The 21,089-nt window shown below is 36.6% G+C and overlaps 2 protein-coding genes across 6 annotated transcripts; one reads left to right on the top strand and one right to left on the bottom strand.

Annotated features, from left to right (window-relative positions):
- Positions 1–438: 438 nt before the first annotated feature.
- On the bottom strand, positions 439–7,393 carry LOC148196389 (uncharacterized). The gene is made up of 2 exons (XM_088095428.1): positions 6,229–7,393; positions 439–599 (listed from the first exon to the last, which is right to left on the bottom strand). The coding sequence occupies exons 1-2, from the start codon at positions 7,391–7,393 to the stop codon at positions 526–528; spliced, it is 1,239 nt and encodes a 412-aa protein (XP_087951554.1). The 3' UTR covers positions 439–525.
- Positions 7,394–15,744: 8,351 nt separating this feature from the next.
- Positions 15,745–20,371, top strand: LOC124848964 (uncharacterized). 5 transcript variants are annotated; one of them, XR_015780871.1, is made up of 4 exons: positions 15,746–16,900; positions 17,152–17,300; positions 17,370–17,508; positions 17,856–20,371. XR_015780871.1 is itself a non-coding variant. In XM_088094673.1 (2 exons), the coding sequence occupies exons 1-2, from the start codon at positions 16,308–16,310 to the stop codon at positions 17,204–17,206; spliced, it is 648 nt and encodes a 215-aa protein (XP_087950799.1). In that variant the 5' UTR covers positions 15,745–16,307; the 3' UTR covers positions 17,207–20,371. The 5 variants fall into 5 exon arrangements, 1 of the variants encoding a protein (XP_087950799.1); XR_015780872.1 differs by lacking the exon at positions 17,370–17,508 and having other exon boundaries at positions 15,745–16,900; XR_015780870.1 differs by having other exon boundaries at positions 17,370–20,371.
- Positions 20,372–21,089: the final 718 nt, after the last annotated feature.

The raw sequence follows: 21,089 nt of genomic DNA, 5'->3' as shown, positions 1-21,089 counted from the left end.
GGAAACTTTTATAACAACGGTGACCAAAGTTTAACCCTTTAAATTGTTAACAAAAACAAATTTCTCAAATAGTGCATTAGTCATTTATTGAGATGAAAATATGAATATGGATATTAATGTGAATGATAATATTGTAGACAAAATAAGAATTATATTCCTTATTTAGTTTAAAGAATATATTTTGATAGAATATGGAAGGATAATGATACTTTGTGTGACATCCCAAAAATACAGCATAAACCATAAAATCAGAAAATCACATTTAATAATATTTCAGTACAGTTTTTCAACTAAAACAAAACAACGCTCAAGGACGAACGTCCTTGAGTACAGTATTACAGTAATAACAACACGGACGCGCAAAGCCGCACGTCTTCAGAGTTACAAATTAAAAAGCCGAACGTACACGAAACTTGACCGAACGGTTTACATGGCACAAATACCGAACGGTCTATCAGAATAAAATAACAAGACAAGATGGTCGAACGACCACTCTAATACAGGCTACATAACTGGCCGAGCGCCTCACTGCTCGGTCTTCACTTCGACATCAACCAGGTTCTCTTCATTCAGCGCCTCTTCCAAACGCTCGTCTCCCTCTGCTCACATCCACACGGATGATCATTGCAATGACAAGACGGACGTACAAGGACAATAGACAACACAAGGAAACGAAAGGGTAAGCTTACTTAATTTAACTCATGCATCAGTCATACAATTCATTACATAATTCATCACACATCAAGGCATTATAACGCATGCACAAAATAAAACTCGACACGACTGACTGTCCGGACTGTATGAATTCTGCGTAGTTACAGGCGTTCATGCACCCGGGTGGTGTGGTAACTGGCATTCTCATCAGCTGCCACCCGAGGTTAGTACGTCCGTCCAAAGTACCTCTAAGGACGACGACCTCCTGCCATTCCCACGCATGACGTGCGCCTCTACTTGAGGACGATCACTCACGGAATATCAGGATTGAACAGCCAGCATTAACTTCCCACAGTCATACTTTACGAATTTCAACTTTCATCTGAGTCGTTCCTTCCTGGAACGCTCGTTCAATATTCATGCTTTCATTTCATCTCATATACTGTACATCATTCACTATTCATCATTCCATAATCATTTTCATCATTCATAAAGAAGCCAAAAAAAAACGAACGTTCTGTCCCCAATAAGACCAAGGACGAACGCTGGAAACGAGACTAAAGGACGCTCGTTCGAATCAGAGTACGAACGGCAGAATTTCAGAGAGAACGAGGTCGAACCATGCTTACTGGACCAAAAGGACGCTCGTTAAGAATCAGAAAACGAACGCGACCGATTTTAGCGAGCGCTCAATCTAAGACCGAGCCCATGTTTAGGACGAGCGTTCAGTCTAAAAACCGAACACCCTTAAGGACGAACGCTAAATTCAGAAATCGAGATTATTAGGACGAACGCTCAATTCGGAGATTTTGGACGAACGCTCAGTTCGGAGCACTTCTGGAGGAACGCTCAGTTCAAAACCGAGCGCCGTTTTGGACGAACGCTCAAGGTGAGCACCAATTAAAGCGAGCGTTCGGTATAAGACCGAACACCATCTTGAGCGAACGTTCGGTATCAGACCGAACACCAATTAGGACGAGCGCTCATCATAAAAACCGAGCACCCAAAAAGGACGAACGCTCAATCAGAGTATTTTGACACGAGGACGCTCGTCCTCCACTAGATTACTATTTAAATGAGAGAATCAACATTTCACTGTTACTTACAGGAAAACCGAACGGTTGATGACCGTCCAGAACGAACGTACAACTTGTTCATGGAAGATTCATTTCTCAGAAAATCATCTCATCTCATTCGTTCATATCATTCCAAAATCTCAAATTTCATATATCATTCTTATTCCATAAAGACGAACGTTCACATAATTCAAGCATAGCAACCTCATACAATCAAAATAACGAACGTTCATGCAAATTCATATATCTCACTTCACCCAAAAATTAACGATCGTTCATATATTTTCAAACACAGTAACCTCACGCATCATACTCATCCAGCAAATAACGTTCGTTCATACAATTTCATACGTATCATGCATCATGCATTAATTTCATGCAGTAAATTAACGAACGTTCATATTAGGCACACAACATGAATTAAATCAAATAAGCTTCCCTTACCTGGAAATGACGGACGTTCACAGACGCACACAATTTCTCCTCTACGTTTCCCTTTCCCACGCTCGTAAACGCTCGTTAACCAAACTACAATGAACGAGCCCTGACACCAAATCAGAATTACGCTACACTAATAAAGGACGAACGCACAACTCAGAATTGAGTTTGCGTACGAGGAAAACGAACGCTAGAGAGAAAGGAAGGCTTACCAGTTTCACTAGCCGAACGCTCTTCTCTGGAAGCCCTGGATGTCGAGCGTCCTTCCACACTGCCGGAACCCAGAATTGGAGGGGATTAAACGATGGTGTGTCTTAGAGAGAGGGTGCAGAGAGCGTAGAGAGAAGCAAGAGAGAATTCAGAAACGGAAAATGGTGGAGCGTGTGGAGGGTGGAGGATTTATCAGAGTCTCGTCCGTTTTTCCACCTCGCCAGCGCACGTTCACACTGCCAGCGCATGTTCACACTGCCAGCACACGTTCACACTACGTTTTGACTAAATTCACGCGCACGGTTGACGTTCGTTAGCGGATGTCGGACGCTTGCTGTCTCCACGAGCGTCGCTGAGGTGGCGCGCTCTCAGGCTGCCACGTTTTTTTTTTTTTTTTTTTTTTTTTTTTTTTCCTGAGGCCTGACATTCCCCCCAACTACAAAAATTTTCGTCCTCGAAAATTAAGACGTACTCTCAAACAGATGGGGATACAAATCCTTCATGGCATCTTCCACTTCCCATGTAGAGTCGCCCGTCTTTTCATCCCAGACGACCTTCACCAATCTGACTGGTTTCCTCTTGTAGTATTTGGTGTTGCTATCTTCAATGCGTACCGGCTGCATCTCCAACGTACGATCTTGACGAAGACGAATATCTTCTAACTCTAATATGTGAGAAGGGTCGGATACGTACTTCCGAAGTTGTGAAACGTGGAAGACTGGATGCAAGTTTGATAACTGAGGCGGCAAAGATAACTCGTATGCGACTGGTCCGATCTTCCTCAAGATCTGATAGGGTCCGATGAACTTGGGAGACAACTTCTTGGGTCGAATGGCTCTCCCCACCCCAGTAGTTGGATGTAGTCTAAGGAAGACGTGATCTCCAGCATCGAACTCCAATGGCCTTCTTCTTTTGTCAGCGTATGACTTCTGTCTGCTCCGAGATGCCTTCAGCCTCTCTTGGATCAATTTCACCTTCTCAGTCGTCTGCTGAATGAGCTCTGGTCCAGTTAAGACCTTTTCTCCTTCCTGAAACCAACACAATGGCGTTCGACACTTTCTCCCATACAGAGCTTCAAAGGGAGCCATTCCAATGCTGGCTTGAAAACTATTGTTGTAGGTGAACTCTACCAAAGGTAAGACTTCATCCCAAACGCCCATGTGATCTAGAACACACGTCCTCAATAAGTCTTCAAGCGTCTGGATGGTCCTCTCGGACTGACCGTCCGTCTGGGGATGATAAGCCGAACTCATATGGAGTTTGCTACCGAGCTCACTTTGTAATGATTGCCAGAATCGAGAGGTAAACCTTGTGTCTCGGTCTGAAACAATGCTAGACGGAACTCCATGTAGACGAACAATTTCCTTGATGTAAAGCTTAGCCAGGTTCGTCATGGACATCTTCAGATTGACGGCTAAGAAATGAGCACTCTTCGTTAGTCGATCCACAATTACCCACACGGAATCATGATTCCTGACAGTTCGAGGTAAGTGGGTCACGAAGTCCATCGCAATGCCGTCCCACTTCCATTCCGGAATCTCTAACTGCTGAAGTAGACCACCTGGCCTCTGATGTTCAGCCTTGGCTCGTTGACACGTTAAACACGATGCCACAAAACGTGCGACATCACTCTTCATTCCCGGCCACCAGAAAGATTTCCTGAGGTCTTGATACATCTTAGTCATACCAGGGTGTATGCTAAGACGACTGTGGTGTCCTTCCTCAAGAATCATCCTTTTCAACTCACCATCATTCGGAATGCACGTCCTACCCATGTATCGTAGACAACCGTCTGTTCCCGTGTTGAACTCCTTGGCCTGATCTGTACCGAGTGCGTTCAAGATCTTCACCAACTCTTCGTCTTCTCGCTGCTTCATTCTGATCCGGTCAAATACGTCACTGGAGATTCTAAGAGTACAGCATTTAATAACATTCGGTTCCAAGTCGAACTGTAACCTTAGATCTCTAAAGCTCTCTACCAAACTTAACTCTCGGACCATCATGGAGGAGACGTGAACTACCTTTCTGCTTAAAGCGTCTGCTACAACATTTGCTTTTCCCGGATGGTAAAGTAGTTCAAAGTCATAGTCCTTCAAGAACTCCAGCCAACGTCTCTGTCTCATATTCAACTCCTTTTGATCAAAAAGGTACTTGAGACTCTTATGATCACTGAACACTTGGAAAGTTGATCCATACAAGTAGTGCCTCCAAATCTTCAAAGCAAAGACGACCGCTGCTAATTCCAGGTCGTGAGTTGGGTAGTTCTTCTCGTGAACCTTCAGTTGCCGAGAAGCGTAAGCAACCACCCTCTTTTCTTGCATGAGTACACAGCCTAAACCCTGATGAGACGCGTCACAATATACCACGAAGGGTTTAGCCGTGTCAGGTATGACCAGTACTGGGGCGCTTGTTAACTTATTCTTCAATTTCTGGAAACTTCTTTCACACCGATCGGTCCAAGCGAACGGTTGATCCTTTCTGGTCAGCTGAGTAAGCGGAGCTACTATTTTGGAAAATCCTTCAATGAACCGTCTATAGTATCCCGCGAGTCCCACAAAACTACGAACCTCGGTAACTGAGCGTGGACTCTCCCATTCCAGTACTGCTCTTACTTTAGCCGGATCTACTGAGATTCCTTCAGCTGAAACCACATGTCCCAAGAATGGTACTTCCTTCATCCAGAATTCACATTTAGAGGATTTGGCATATAACTCCTTTTCTCTTAGCACGCCTAGAACGATCCTCAAGTGATCCTCATGCTCTTCATAGCTTTTGGAGTAGACAAGAATGTCATCAATGAAGACGACTACGAACTTGTCTAGATACGGTCTGAAGATACGATTCATGTAGTCCATAAATATTGCTGGGGCGTTTGTTACACCGAACGGCATTACTACATACTCGTAGTGTCCGTATCGAGATCGGAAGGCTGTCTTCTGGATGTCTTCTTCCTTCACCCGAATCTGATGATATCCCGACCGTAAATCAATCTTTGAAAATATGACCGCGCCATATAATTGATCTAGCAGGTCGTCTATCCGAGGCAAAGGGTACTTGTTCTTGATAGTCAGTTTGTTTAACTGCCTATAATCAATGCAGAGACGAGAGCTACCATCCTTCTTCTTCACTAAGAGTACCGGCGCTCCCCAAGGTGATGCGCTAGGTCTGATAAACTGCTTATCCATTAACTCTTCAATCTGTTCCTTGAGTTCAGCTAACTCTGCTGGCGACATCCGATAAGGTGCAATAGAGATAGGTCCAGCATTCGACACTAAGTCGATAGTAAATTCCACCTCGCGTGGAGGAGGTAATCCAGGCACTTCATCAGGAAATACATCAGGGAATTCATCCACGACTGATCGTCCTCCATTCGATTTACTAGACGGTCGCTCATGATTCAAATCTTCAATTCGTTCGTCTGAATGCGTCATGATCAGAAAACAACTGGCACCATCCCCGATGTCTTCTTTCAATTGACCGAGCGTCACAGATAGATCCACTTCATACTCGTCTGGAAACACCAATTCCTTTGCACCACAATCTATGAGAATGCGATTGGCAGCCAGCCAATCCATTCCTAAGATTACTTCTAAATCTTTCAAGGGTAGACAGATGAGATTCACTTTGTAATTTCGCCCCTCAACCTCTATAGGACACTTAACACATACAGTAGACGTCCTAACCTCACCAGCCGCTGGGGTTGATACTACCAAGTCGAACTGCATCTCGCGTTCGGCTAATCCCAATTTCTCAACACACGCCTTCGAAATGAAGGAGTGCGTTGCCCCCGAATCATACAATACACAAACAGGCATTCCAAACAGCAAACAAGTACTGGTGATGAGCGTACCTGAGCTGGCAGCTTCGGCGCCCGTGATCGCATACACTCGACCAACAGCTTGTGCTCGTCCACCCCGATCCTGTTGCATCCTCCCGGCATTTGGCGGCCTCATTGCCGCTCGTCCGCCCATTCTACACTCACGTTCTATATGACCATTTCTTCCACAACGAGTGCAGAACTTTACTCCCAATAACTGAGGGCAAGACGACCGGTAGTGTGGTCCTCCGCATTGGAAACACTTGACTGATCCGTGCTGTCCAGACTGTCCGCCAACAACCATAGCCTGGGAATTAGATGGTTGTGCTGGGCGAGCATATGGCAACCTGTTCCGATTCAGATTAGGCCTGGACATGATTGGCCCTCTAGTTGGTTGTTGCTGTTTCTTCAGTCGTTCTGCTTCAGCCACATTTTTCTCTAACACTTTTGCTCTCTCAATCATGGCAGGAAAAGACTTAATGCAAAGGCTGGAGATTAGTACCTTCAGATCACTTCTCAGCCCATTTTCGAACTTCCGGCACTGCCACACTTCACTGGTAGCCATGGTATTGAAACGGACCAAGTGCTTGAACCTGTTAGTGTACTCAGAAACAGACATATTGCCCTGCACCAACTGGAGAAACTCCACTTCTTTGCCGAAACGGACACTGTCCGGGAAATACTCCTCATAAAATTTTTCCTTGAACACTTCCCAGGAAATAAGGCTTTCAGCTTCTGTTAGTATCATCTTAACGCTTGTCCACCAGTGACTTGCCTCCCCAGTCAGCAGATACTCAGTATACGCTAACCTGTTGTCTTCTGGACATCGCTTGGCATTGTAGATCTGCTCCATGTCCCTTATCCACTGATCAGCTTCGTCAGGAAGGCATTTCCCATCAAACTTTGCAGGACGATGCTGCAAGAAATTTTCCAAACTCCACTCAGCCTGATGAGTAGTGTTTGAAGCAGATGCTCCTGGCGTACCCCTAGTAGCTGCCAGAATCTCCATCAGCTGCCTCTGAGTCATTTCAGAATTAGCGCGAGCAGCTTCGAGATTTTGTGAGTTAGTCGCGTTTTGCTGCATCAGAACAGCATTCTGCTCTTGTAGCCTTTCGATCACCGATTCCAGCAATCTGGTGTTGTTGGGCACATCATGTTCATTGGTCTGTGGTGGAGGAGGAGGAAGTCTAGGTGCCATTGACTCTTTGGAACGAAGAAAAGAACGAACGTTAGTCCTGTTCAAAGAGTCGAAAATAACTCATTAAACGCAATTTAAGCACACAGCAAAAACACAGTGTACTCATAACCTACAGTGTCCTTAAAAGAACAAAACTGCTCTGATACCACTAATGTGACATCCCAAAAATACAGCATAAACCATAAAATCAGAAAATCACATTTAATAATATTTCAGTACAGTTTTCCAACTAAAACAAAACAACGCTCAAGGACGAACGTCCTTGAGTACAGTATTACAGTAATAACAACACGGACGCGCAAAGCCGCACGTCTTCAGAGTTACAAATTAAAAAGCCGAACGTACACGAAACTTGACCGAACGTTTACATGGCACAAATACCGAACGGTCTATCAGAATAAAATAACAAGACAAGATGGTCGAACGACCACTCTAATACAGGCTACATAACTGGCCGAGCGCCTCACTGCTCGGTCTTCACTTCGACATCAACCAGGTTCTCTTCATTCAGCGCCTCTTCCAAACGCTCGTCTCCCTCTGCTCACATCCACACGGATGATCATTGCAATGACAAGACGGACGTACAAGGACAATAGACAACACAAGGAAACGAAAGGGTAAGCTTACTTAATTTAACTCATGCATCAGTCATACAATTCATTACATAATTCATCACACATCAAGGCATTATAACGCATGCACAAAATAAAACTCGACACGACTGACTGTCCGGACTGTATGAATTCTGCGTAGTTACAGGCGTTCATGCACCCGGGTGGTGTGGTAACTGGCATTCTCATCAGCTGCCACCCGAGGTTAGTACGTCCGTCCAAAGTACCTCTAAGGACGACGACCTCCTGCCATTCCCACGCATGACGTGCGCCTCTACTTGAGGACGATCACTCACGGAATATCAGGATTGAACAGCCAGCATTAACTTCCCACAGTCATACTTTACGAATTTCAACTTTCATCTGAGTCGTTCCTTCCTGGAACGCTCGTTCAATATTCATGCTTTCATTTCATCTCATATACTGTACATCATTCACTATTCATCATTCCATAATCATTTTCATCATTCATAAAGAAGCCAAAAAAAAACGAACGTTCTGTCCCCAATAAGACCAAGGACGAACGCTGGAAACGAGACTAAAGGACGCTCGTTCGAATCAGAGTACGAACGGCAGAATTTCAGAGAGAACGAGGTCGAACCATGCTTACTGGACCAAAAGGACGCTCGTTAAGAATCAGAAAACGAACGCGACCGATTTTAGCGAGCGCTCAATCTAAGACCGAGCCCATGTTTAGGACGAGCGTTCAGTCTAAAAACCGAACACCCTTAAGGACGAACGCTAAATTCAGAAATCGAGATTATTAGGACGAACGCTCAATTCGGAGATTTTGGACGAACGCTCAGTTCGGAGCACTTCTGGAGGAACGCTCAGTTCAAAACCGAGCGCCGTTTTGGACGAACGCTCAAGGTGAGCACCAATTAAAGCGAGCGTTCGGTATAAGACCGAACACCATCTTGAGCGAACGTTCGGTATCAGACCGAACACCAATTAGGACGAGCGCTCATCATAAAAACCGAGCACCCAAAAAGGACGAACGCTCAATCAGAGTATTTTGACACGAGGACGCTCGTCCTCCACTAGATTACTATTTAAATGAGAGAATCAACATTTCACTGTTACTTACAGGAAAACCGAACGGTTGATGACCGTCCAGAACGAACGTACAACTTGTTCATGGAAGATTCATTTCTCAGAAAATCATCTCATCTCATTCGTTCATATCATTCCAAAATCTCAAATTTCATATATCATTCTTATTCCATAAAGACGAACGTTCACATAATTCAAGCATAGCAACCTCATACAATCAAAATAACGAACGTTCATGCAAATTCATATATCTCACTTCACCCAAAAATTAACGATCGTTCATATATTTTCAAACACAGTAACCTCACGCATCATACTCATCCAGCAAATAACGTTCGTTCATACAATTTCATACGTATCATGCATCATGCATTAATTTCATGCAGTAAATTAACGAACGTTCATATTAGGCACACAACATGAATTAAATCAAATAAGCTTCCCTTACCTGGAAATGACGGACGTTCACAGACGCACACAATTTCTCCTCTACGTTTCCCTTTCCCACGCTCGTAAACGCTCGTTAACCAAACTACAATGAACGAGCCCTGACACCAAATCAGAATTACGCTACACTAATAAAGGACGAACGCACAACTCAGAATTGAGTTTGCGTACGAGGAAAACGAACGCTAGAGAGAAAGGAAGGCTTACCAGTTTCACTAGCCGAACGCTCTTCTCTGGAAGCCCTGGATGTCGAGCGTCCTTCCACACTGCCGGAACCCAGAATTGGAGGGGATTAAACGATGGTGTGTCTTAGAGAGAGGGTGCAGAGAGCGTAGAGAGAAGCAAGAGAGAATTCAGAAACGGAAAATGGTGGAGCGTGTGGAGGGTGGAGGATTTATCAGAGTCTCGTCCGTTTTTCCACCTCGCCAGCGCACGTTCACACTGCCAGCGCATGTTCACACTGCCAGCACACGTTCACACTACGTTTTGACTAAATTCACGCGCACGGTTGACGTTCGTTAGCGGATGTCGGACGCTTGCTGTCTCCACGAGCGTCGCTGAGGTGGCGCGCTCTCAGGCTGCCACGTTTTTTTTTTTTTTTTTTTTTTTTTTTCCTGAGGCCTGACACTTTGACAAGATGGACCAATCACATAATAACACGTAGATAATGTTAAAATATTGTTAAAGTATCATTATTCTATATGAAAATAAGAAATAATATAAAATAATAATGGAGAAGGAAACTATGTAATTGATCCTAGTAAACTATGTTTTAGAGCAAGTTTTTTAATAAACATGAAACAAATTTAGGTTATTTCAATAAATTTAGGTTATTCCAATAAATGATAATGTACTCAATCATAATTAATAATTTTGAGAGATATAATTTTAAAGGGAAAATATATAATAAATAAGTTTGATATAAAAAAATATAAGCGGTATCTCTAAAAATTTTATGTAAAAAGAGAAAAGTCAACGCTAATAATGATGATTAGCATCGGCTTTTGAGTAGGCAAACAACTAAAGTAAATAGTGTTTGTGTCAATTAGGGAAATCAAAGCTACTACCATTCACTTCTCTCATTCTAAAATCCATTTTAAGCTGAAAAAAATAATTAATTAACTTAACGTAGTGTTGGTCAAACTGTTGTTCGTAAATATTTTTATTTTTTATTTTTTAACTGATTTTTTATTTTTTAAAATTTATTAAATGTTAGGCTTCAACAACACTATTTTTTACTTTAAATTCAAAAATTAACTTCTTAGTATTGATCGAGGCAACTCAAATAATTTTTTTTATATAATTATTAAATACTAACATTCAAGTACTTGTTAATTTTATATTTTAATTCAAAAAATAACTTCTTAGTATTAATTTTTTTAAGTTAATAAATGCTAGCTTCAACTAGACCGATGCTATTTTTTATTTTAAATTCTAGAATTAACTTTTTAACGTCGGTTTAGCGCATTCTAACCAAACTTTTTTATTTCTTAAAGTTTATTAAATTCTAACATTGGTCTGACCAGTACTATTTTATTTCTGGTTCATAAAATTAACTTTCTAATATATTCCAACACAGTCTAATGGAATTTTTTTTCTTTTAAAAAGTAAAGGTGATGTTTTATATCATGGAGATGAAATCAAAATATAGCTGAGTTAATGGAGGGCCTCCGTATATATGTCAATTGTTACAGCCACAAGAAGTGAAGGATAAAAATTCAAATCGGATATATAGTTTCGATATTATTAAAGTTGATAAAATATTTGGTATTTCATTAAAGTATAAGGTAACAAAGTTAAGTAATGATCACTAGTTACCTACTTGTTCGATTCAAGAATGTTATCCAAGAAGCAACAGTACATAAACGTGGTAAAGGACGAATGATAAAGTCAATGCATCCAAGCAGCCAGGTACAGACAAAAGTTTAAATAGCTGACTTGGATCAAGGAAGAAGAACATATTTTGTCTTTTACTTTAAAAAAAGTGATACCTGTGATTTATTTCTATTTCGTAATTTTTAAAGGAATAGTTTCTTTCAATATATTATTTTGTTTAAGTTTGATATTATATATTTTTTTATTTGGTGTTGTAGTATACTTAATAGTTTTACATCATTTAGGAGTGAGGCCAATGAAAATTTAAATGTTATTTCTTCTTTCAACACTTTGAAGTGGTCTTTTAAGAACAAAACCATGACAAAAACTCCAGGCTTCAAAGCAGACAATACTTTAAATATGGTGATTGATTTTCATGATGTTATCTCAATGGATTTAGGACCAGAGAATTGTCTATGAGGACGAAAACTCTCCTAGTCCTCAACTGGGGACTTGTTTTGATATACTAACTAGTCACACATTACTTACGAGTCGATGTCAAAAGCAGTTTAAATGCACCTTAATCCCTTAACCATCTGATGTGTCTTTTAAGGACAAAATCATAAAAAGAGCTCTAAACTCCAAAGTGGATTTATATTTTAAAATACAAGACTAATGAAAACATTGAGAGGTACATGACAAGGTTGGAGGTAAAAGGATTCACTCAAACATATGGAGTATCTTACTTGGAGACTTTTGCACCAATTGCAAAAGTGAACATGATTAGAGTTATATTGGTTTAGAGTTTAGGATTTATAAATATGCTACAATTTTATGTGAAAGATGTTTTTTTACGTAGAGATCTTAAAGAAGAAATATACATGGAGGTATTACCTGGACATACGGGACAGATTGAGGCAAACATAGTATGCAAATTAAAAACGACATTGTATAGGTTGAAACAACAACCTAGAAATGGTTTATAAGATTTACCAAAGTCATGATAGGTCTCTAATATAAATTGAGTCAAGGAGACCACATTTTGTTTATTAAACATTCTGATTTAAGGGGCTAATACTTCTAGTCTATGTATATGATATTATTGTGACCGGTAATGATGAAAATGAACAATAAAGGTTGAGCTAATGTCTAGTCAGAGAATTTAAAATTAAGACTTCAGGAAAAAGAAATATTTCTTAGGAATTGAAGTTGCTCACTTAAAGAAAGATTTTTATATCGCAACAAAAGTATATCATTGATCTCTGCCAAGAAATGGGTAAAATGGCCTGTAAACCAACAAGCACACCTGTTGATCCAAATGTAAAGTTGATAAAGAAATATATTAAAGACTTGTAGGAAGACTTATTTATTTATCTCACACTAGACTTCATATTAATTTTTGTTGTGAGTTTACTAAGTCAGCTTATGCATCAACCAAAGGAAGCCCACTTAAGTTGTTATAAGGATTGTTCAATATTTGAAAGAGACACCAAGAAGAAGAATTTTGTTCAAAAGAAACAAGAATGTTGATCTTGAAGCATATACTGATGCTAATTATGCAGGTTCAATTGTTGATAACTTGGAAGAGTAAAAACTAAAGTGTAGTAGCCAACTCCAATGTTGAAACAAAATTTCGACCAATGGCTCAAGGGATATGTAAGCTATTGTGATGGACCTATGTTGTGATAAAAAAAATTCTACAATTAACAAAGCTCATAATCAAGTACAACATGATAGAACCAAACATATTAAAGTGGACACACATTTTGTTATAGAAATGCTTGACACCAACATGATTTACACACTATATGTTTCTTCTCAACGACAACTTGTAAATATACTTTAGAAAAGGTTGAACAACAATAATTTTGAAAGAATTATATCCAAGCTAAAAATGAAAAACACTTATTACCAGCTTAAGGAGGTGTGTTAAAAGTTTCACATCAACTAGTGATAATGATAATTTACAATATATAAGTGAGTGTAAACCTCACCTTACAAGCCACTTTTGTGGGGGGGTTGAGTTAGGTTTAAAATTCACTTCTAAACATTATATCAGAGTCAAAAGTTAAAGCATATCATAGGAAATCGATTTTGTGGAGTTAAGTTAGACTTAAAATATAATTCTTAACCGTAATTACCAACCACGATAGGAGAATGCAATTTGAGGTTTTTCGAAAAACAACAAACCATAAATGAATGGTCAAAAGCATGTTCAAAACAAACTACTACATTGATCGAAAATGTTAAACACCATAGCCAAGGATAATTCCAAATCGAAAATGTTAAACACCACATACACACTCTAACTCCACTTTACCAAATCAGACTTACAAGTCTGATTCGTTCACCTTGTAAAGCTCCAAATTTAGGAGGTTTATGTACTTCGCTTCATTCAAGCCAGAAAATAATATTAAATAAATATAAATATTCTCATAATATCTTGTAATATGAGCATATTATTCTCGTAATAAATATCACAAAATAATAAATATAATTATGAGCATAATATATCACGAATCTCATTAAATATGACAATTGACACTCATAAGAAAATAATAAATCAAATAGCGTATATTTCATGAATTAACTTTCTTTGACAATCAATTATTATCTTTACAATTTTTTTTCCACCTTTTTGTTTATAAATACAAGCATTCTCTACGAGTGGACAAAATTAATTAAAATGCACTTAACTGTTAAAAATTACACTAAACCTAAAATAATTCACTTGAATTGAACTGAAAATTAGTTTAAATTAATTATTGATCTAACAAACGAAACTAAACTATTATGTAAAAACCTTGAAAAAAATTAGCTAACTAGATAGGAAAGATCTTTCTTTACTTAGAAACATAGGTTCCCCCATAAACAACAAAATTGAAAAATTGCGATGAGTCGGGTCAGACCAAAGGTTGACATAGACCAGGTCACACAAAATGTCATAACGAGTCACGATGAAATTTGATCGAATTTGGTCGGGACAGGCACAGTCAAAACTCAGTCGAGTCAATCCCAACCTAAAATTAATCGAATTAGGTTGGGAAGGCCATAGATAAAATTTAGTCAAGTCAGTCTCGACCGAAGGCCTAAGTAAAAAAATGACTTAGTTTGGATGGAACGACCACGATCAAAACTTGATCGAGTCAATGCCGATCAAAAATCGATCGAATTTGGCCAAATTGGACCCAGCCGAAAGTTGGTCGAATTCGGCCGGGACGAAAACGTTTGAAACTTAGTTGAGTTGATCCCAATCGAAATCGGTTGAATCCAATTGAGTTAACCTTGGTTCAAAATTAACAAAGTTTGGTCAAAACAACCATGAATGGTCTTTCCAACCAAAAATTGATCGAATTCAGCCAAGTCAAATATGGTCGAAACTCAGTCGAGTCAACTCCAAATGAAATTTATCTAAATTAGCCTTTATCAAAAATCGACCAAATTTAATAAATTAACTCTGACCAAAAATCGACTAAATACGACCCAGTCAAACCCACCCAAAATTTGATTGAGTCGATAATAATCAAACTAAACTATAACTTTAGATACACTCAAACAAGTACTAAATATAAAACAAAAACAAAAAAGTAATAAATATAAAACAGAACAAAACCGGAGAATAAACGTACTTATCCAAACTTCTGTTAATAACACTTTTAATACATAAATCAAAATCGTTTATAAATATTTTATGTTTGTTATCCATTAGGAGCATAAATTATCTTTGGTAGAGAACCTCTATTGAGGTGTGCAACACATCATTCCACATAAGTAAATTCTTTGTGGGTTTTGATAATAACTCACTTAGAATGTCAAAATTTCCTATAATGGAAGTTTTTCTTTATGTATTTCAGCTATCGTGTAATAAAATATTCAATTCGGATAATTATATATACAATTATTAGGGTAATATACAATTAAACTTAAATATATCCTACATCTTTCAGAATACATATCAAATTAGGAATATAAATTTTGACTCAAACTAAACATTAATCAAATTCATCGATTCCTAAATTCTAAGAACTTAATTGCACATATATATTTTTAAATCTTCAAGTATCTTTGTTGACCATTATTCCTTTTTCTCTAAAAATTATTGCAAAAAATCATATATCAATATTACCTAAGATCATATTGTTAAAGTAACATTAGAAATTGAATTACATGGTTTTAAGAATCTCTCTGATACTATTAGTCATATAATATTGTGTAGAACAAACTCAAAGTTACAGTGTTTATAATTGAATTGAAATTAATTTTTGAACATATAAAAATATAAAGAACATTATTTTTGGACTTCATGATAATTAAACTCATAATATTTGGTAGACGTACCAGAATAATACTTTTAGGCTGAAATAAATAATCATTGGGTCAATTAATTATGCAATGTAGAAGATATGTCACGCCATACATATTCCAAACCTTATTAAAAGTCTGAACTATATAATGCTGGGAATCAAATTCAATAATACAGTAGTATCGCATACGTATATTTCTATTTTCTCAAAAAATTAGAGCGAAAGTAGTTAGGCCATTGATTATGCGTCGTACCAAAACGGTCAAGTATAAACGCCTCTTCATCGTGTGGAAGATTATTCAAAACTGGTAGGACAACGGCTGACCGCGGTTAGTTAACTCCCTCGTCACCATTGCATTAACCCATCATCAGAGCATTAACCTTAATTGTTAAGGTCCACGTGGCACCCAAGGAAACTTCCTAGTAAAGATCAACGGTTCCAGTTTCACATACTTACCTAAACTCACTTAACCATGGTTAAGTTGGTCAATTACGAAAATGCCTCCGAAGGAGAAGTTAATGACGAGCAAACCATGCGTTAAGGACTATAAGAGAAGCCTCGGAGAGTCGCTAGGTTTGCCGAACCAACTCCTCAAACGAGACTTAGAAAGAGAAGGATACGAAAAAGTCCTTTTTGCCCTTTGTCTTTCTGCTTTCTTTCGTTGTTTTCCTGTGTTGTTTCTGAATGGCGAGTTCTTCCAGAACAACAAAATCTAGCGGACTAGTGCTTCGTTCTTCTCTCTTACCTTCTACCAAATTCTGTTCTTATTCAACGTCAAACGCACAGTTTCGTTCGTCTTCGTCAAGTTTCTTTGAAAATTCTCACTCGCACATGCCGCACCGTTCGACTTCCCCGACGCGTGTCAACGTAATCAGCACGGCACCATCTCCCTCCGTCCGGTTTGCCCTCGACCGGTCTATCTCCCCGAGCCGGACCGTGTCGAGCCACGTAATCGTCAAGAAGAACCACCGCCACGTTACGGTTCAGAAGAAAACGTGCATGTGTTCCCCTACCAATCATCCCGGTTCGTTCCGGTGCAGTCTCCACAAGAACAGTCAACACCACGCACCAGCAGGTTCGTTCCCCTCAAACCGGCTCAACATGCGCCGGTCCGCGATGAAAAACTCGCTCGTCAGAATCGGAGGCGTCGAAGGTGAGTGGGTGAAACGCGCTCTCACTGCGTTGATTCGTCCTTCTTCGCACCAACAGAGGAGAAGATCAGCCTACGAACCGAGACCGAGTCGTCTCTCGATCATGTCGAAATCCGAAGAAGATCTGTAAATTTCTTATCTCTCTCATTACAGGTTTTGAATCGCCCTGGGAGATTCTCCAGTTGCGTTGCTGGAAGATTTTTGCGTAGATCTAAGAAGCTGGACTCCAAGAATTGGTTATTGTACATAACATTTGCTATGGAAGGAGAATTTTGGACAATTTATTTTCAATTAAAATGCAACAAAAATAAACTAAAAACAATAAAGGTTAATAACCTCAATTCACATACTCTGATTCGCACAATTTCAATTTTCAGAATTCCAGTTAACAATGGAATTGACGGAGTTTATTATGTTTGCCGTTGCCATTAATGTTCCATCGCGTCTGTGTGATGATTTCGTCGTAGCTGCTGTTGCCGTTGACTCCCGTTATCTTTCGTCCCGTTGTTTTGCGTTTGGTGCCAAGGTATTTGCTTTATTTTTAATTTTTATTATTGTTTTCTATATTTATTTAATTGCAAGTTTGGTTGTGCAGCTGTTTGGTGCAGGGACTTTCATCGTGGAGCTACATGGGACATTTCAAAAATATTTAATGAAAAATTGGATATTTAAAAATATATTTTAAGAATGATCTGGAAAGGGGAAACAAGAAAAAGAAAAACTTAACTATAAATGTGAGTAATTAACCAATAAACATATATTGATTGAATGTTACAATAATCTTTTGTGAGACAGACAATGCTAGTTAAGTTGAATATTATTATCAAATTATTAATATTCGGATGGTATTATTTCCTTCAAAATAAAACCACACATTTCACCATCCTAACTAATAATATTTTGATTATATTTATTTTAATTTTTAACTGAAAATCTTAATATATATTATTATATTATTAAAGTTTGTCATAAATAAGGAGTATGCTTTTTTAAGAGTGTAAATATTATTTTCCTATTCTTTAAGTACGCTCCATTGATAATTTCATGATTTTATTGAATAAACAGTTTTTACTTTTTGCAGGAAGTTTGTTCAGTTCACGTAAAAAGGTACGATGTTATTGAATGGTAGGAAAAAATAACGTGACAATTCAATGAAAAGTACGACAATATTATTAGATTCTAGAAAACTAAGAAAATGAGATGACACGTTACCTGCAATTTGAAAACTCGTATAGTAGATTACGTATAAATATTAAAATGAACTATTCTAATAGGATTAGTTGGGAGAAATAAAATGGGAAAACTAATTTAGTGATAAATAGAATATAAATAAAAAGTTGGAGTAAAAGTTATTTCTTTTAAAGATATTATTATTGAAATTTTTTATTGCTTTTGGTTTAGTGTTTGGAATTTTAGATTCATATTTTGGACGTAATATAAATTATTACATAAATTGTGAAATTTTGTTCAATCGTAATTCGATTTTAAACTATATGTATATTATGAATAATGTTAGGATTACAATTTAGAGAATATTCTCCATACACATATTGGACCAAACATAGTTTGCAGTAATTTGAGAATTTGACGCTGTGCAAACATGTGAAAGCTGACCTTCTCAACTTTTGAATATGACAGATGGTACTGAAGAACACAAAGGACTAAAATGAGTAAAATGACTAACCACCAAATTGGGTAAAGAAAATTAATCACCTAATAAATTGAAATATTTTTTCCCTAAAATGCCTTTTTTAAATGTTTGCAAAATTCAATTAATTGCTGAAATAATTGCAAGATCTGTTCTCTTTTCTCACATTTCTTTAAAAGTTTGCGAAAATCAAGTTATTGCTAGTATAACCACAAAATCTTATCTCTTTTCTTCTTTTTCTGCTCAAAATTCGATAATCTGAAAATCAGATGTTGACCTTTTATCATGATACTCCTTTATGGAAAAATTGTTCGAAATTCGGTCACTCAAGTCAAATTTTGAGATAAAACTTTTTTACAAAAATATATTTTTAAAACATATTAACATAAAATTAAAATATTAAAAATATTAATTAATTCATATAATAAATATGCTTTAATTATTATATAAATTAATAATTTTTAAATGAAATATTTTTTATTTATTTTAATAAGTTCAATTTACTTTTATTAATAATTTTAGTATTCAAATGAAATTTAATATTATTAAATTATGTTTAAAAGTTAACATATAAATATCAATAAATTTACATTCAAAAATATATTATTGTAAAAATAATCTTATGTTATAAATATATTATCTTTAGAAAGTAACATTATGAAATAAACTATAATTTAAATGGGGGTGAGCACAGTTAGAAGAATAAGAAAAAGCAACAATATAAACGGTAAAGAAGGATAAAAAAAATATATCAATATTTAAGAATTAGATATCAAATTAGAACGATTTTAAAAAATGAGATTAGTTCTATCGATTTAAAATTGTAAGAGATTAAAAATTACATAAAGTAATAACATTCTCTCCACTTTTTAATCTTTTAAAAATTTAAAAATCACATATAATTTTTAATCTCTTAAAATTTTAAGTTATTAATGTTTCTATTCACTTTTTGAAATTTGCATTCTAATTTTAAATCAATTATAACCTTAAATTAAAAATATTTAATAAAAATATAAGTATATATTTATATAAAAATTAAATTTGGTTTTAATTTGAAGAAGAAAAAAATTATTCTATTTAAAAACAATTAAATTAAAAAAATAACGAATATAGGAACCAAATTGAATATAAAACATTGACTGTAACATGTGATACTTATCATGACACATGACACGATATTGGTATGATGCATAGACATTTTTTTATAAACTTAAAAATAAAAATAAAAAATATAAAAAAAATATTAAAAAATCACGAATTGACATATGACCGATCTTATCTTGTTCACTATTCATTAATTACTTAAACGATATTAGCAAAAAGACTAAATTGAACAAAATTAATGAAAATTAGAACCAAACTGAAAAAAATATTATGACTAAATTGAATAAACACAACGAAAATAAGAACCAAATTAGTATTTAAACCTTATAAAAATTAATATATAATTTAAACTATTTTTTAAAAAAATTAATACATTTTTTTAATATGTTTTATATATTTGGCATTCCTAAAAGATTTTATATATTTGTTGAAGATTCGCTATTGGACAAATCTGAGGTGGTAAGTGACATCTTGTGTTCACATCATGTTGTAATAAATGTTTTGAATGTTTTGAATGTTTTTAATATTGTTTTCTTAATGGATAAAAACCAACAAATATTGGTTACTATTACTTAAGAAAGTTGGGGTTACATGAACATGGTTGACTTTTTCAACTATCTTTGTATTCTTATCAAGTGAATGACAAAATAATTTCACCTGGGCTCTGAAAATGCTAAGAGAATTATTTATGACTTCTGAAGCTGGTCCAAAAGTCATTATTAGTGACAAATACCTAGCTTTAATGAATGTCATTGACAATATATTCCCTAAATGTTATCATCTCCTATGTCGTTTTCACATTCAGTAAAATGTGCAAGCCAATATTAGTTAATTTTGTTGATGCATGAGATGTTGTCATGGAAGCATGGGAAAATGTCATAGATTGTGAACTTAAGTCAATCTTTAGTGATTATTTTGACCACCTTCATTATGTTTGTAATTCATGATCTTTATTCTTTGAATATATCAACGACTCTTGGATTATTCCGTATAAAAAATATTTTGTAAAGGTGTGGACAAATCGATTAATTTATTTAGGAAACATAATATCAAACAAGTACGTATGAATCTTATTTTATTTAATTATTTTTTATAGATGTTTTATGCTATTATTTATGTCATTTATATCAGGGTTGAGTTTATTCACTATAGCCTAAAGAAAATATTGAGAAGTAGTATGAGAGACCTTTACTTGTATTGAGATACAATTCATAAAGTCATCATCCCGCAACATAATGAATTAAAGACATCTTTTGAAAAAAAGTTTAAATCTTATGAATGTCATTTTTAAGTCAAGATGATATAAAAGATTGGTTGAATATGTATCCAAATATGTTTTGGAACTCATTGTTGGGAAGTTCAATCGAGTTCAACATATAGGATTTGATAGTAAAAGTTGTAGTTGCATTTTGAGAGGAACATATGGTCTACCATGTGTTTGTGAATTAGCACGAAATAACCCTTTGATTATTGATCTGTCTGAAATTCATATTATGTGAACTAGATTGAGTTTTTCAAATATTTCATCAAATGAATCACAGATAAAGTTATGCATTCAAAAAG

The sequence above is a fragment of the Vigna umbellata genome, chromosome 7, assembly GCF_029865625.1.
Source record: "Vigna umbellata cultivar VRB3 chromosome 7, Vumbellata_1.0, whole genome shotgun sequence".
Taxonomy (NCBI): domain Eukaryota; kingdom Viridiplantae; phylum Streptophyta; class Magnoliopsida; order Fabales; family Fabaceae; genus Vigna; species Vigna umbellata.
Note: the sequence above shows the minus strand (reverse complement) of the source record. Positions and strands in the feature narration are given on the sequence as shown.

Coding starts and splice junctions, on each gene's coding strand:
- LOC148196389 (XM_088095428.1), bottom strand. CDS start 7,393: ATGGCACCTAGACTTCCTCCTCCTCCACCACAGACCAATGAACATGAT. Junction 600..6,228: donor CGCCGAAGCTGCCAGCTCAG/GTACGCTCATCA, acceptor GGATGTGAGCAG/AGGGAGACGAGCGTTTGGAA.
- LOC124848964 (XM_088094673.1), top strand. CDS start 16,308: ATGGCGAGTTCTTCCAGAACAACAAAATCTAGCGGACTAGTGCTTCGT. Junction 16,901..17,151: donor TCGAAATCCGAAGAAGATCT/GTAAATTTCTTA, acceptor TTCAATTTTCAG/AATTCCAGTTAACAATGGAA.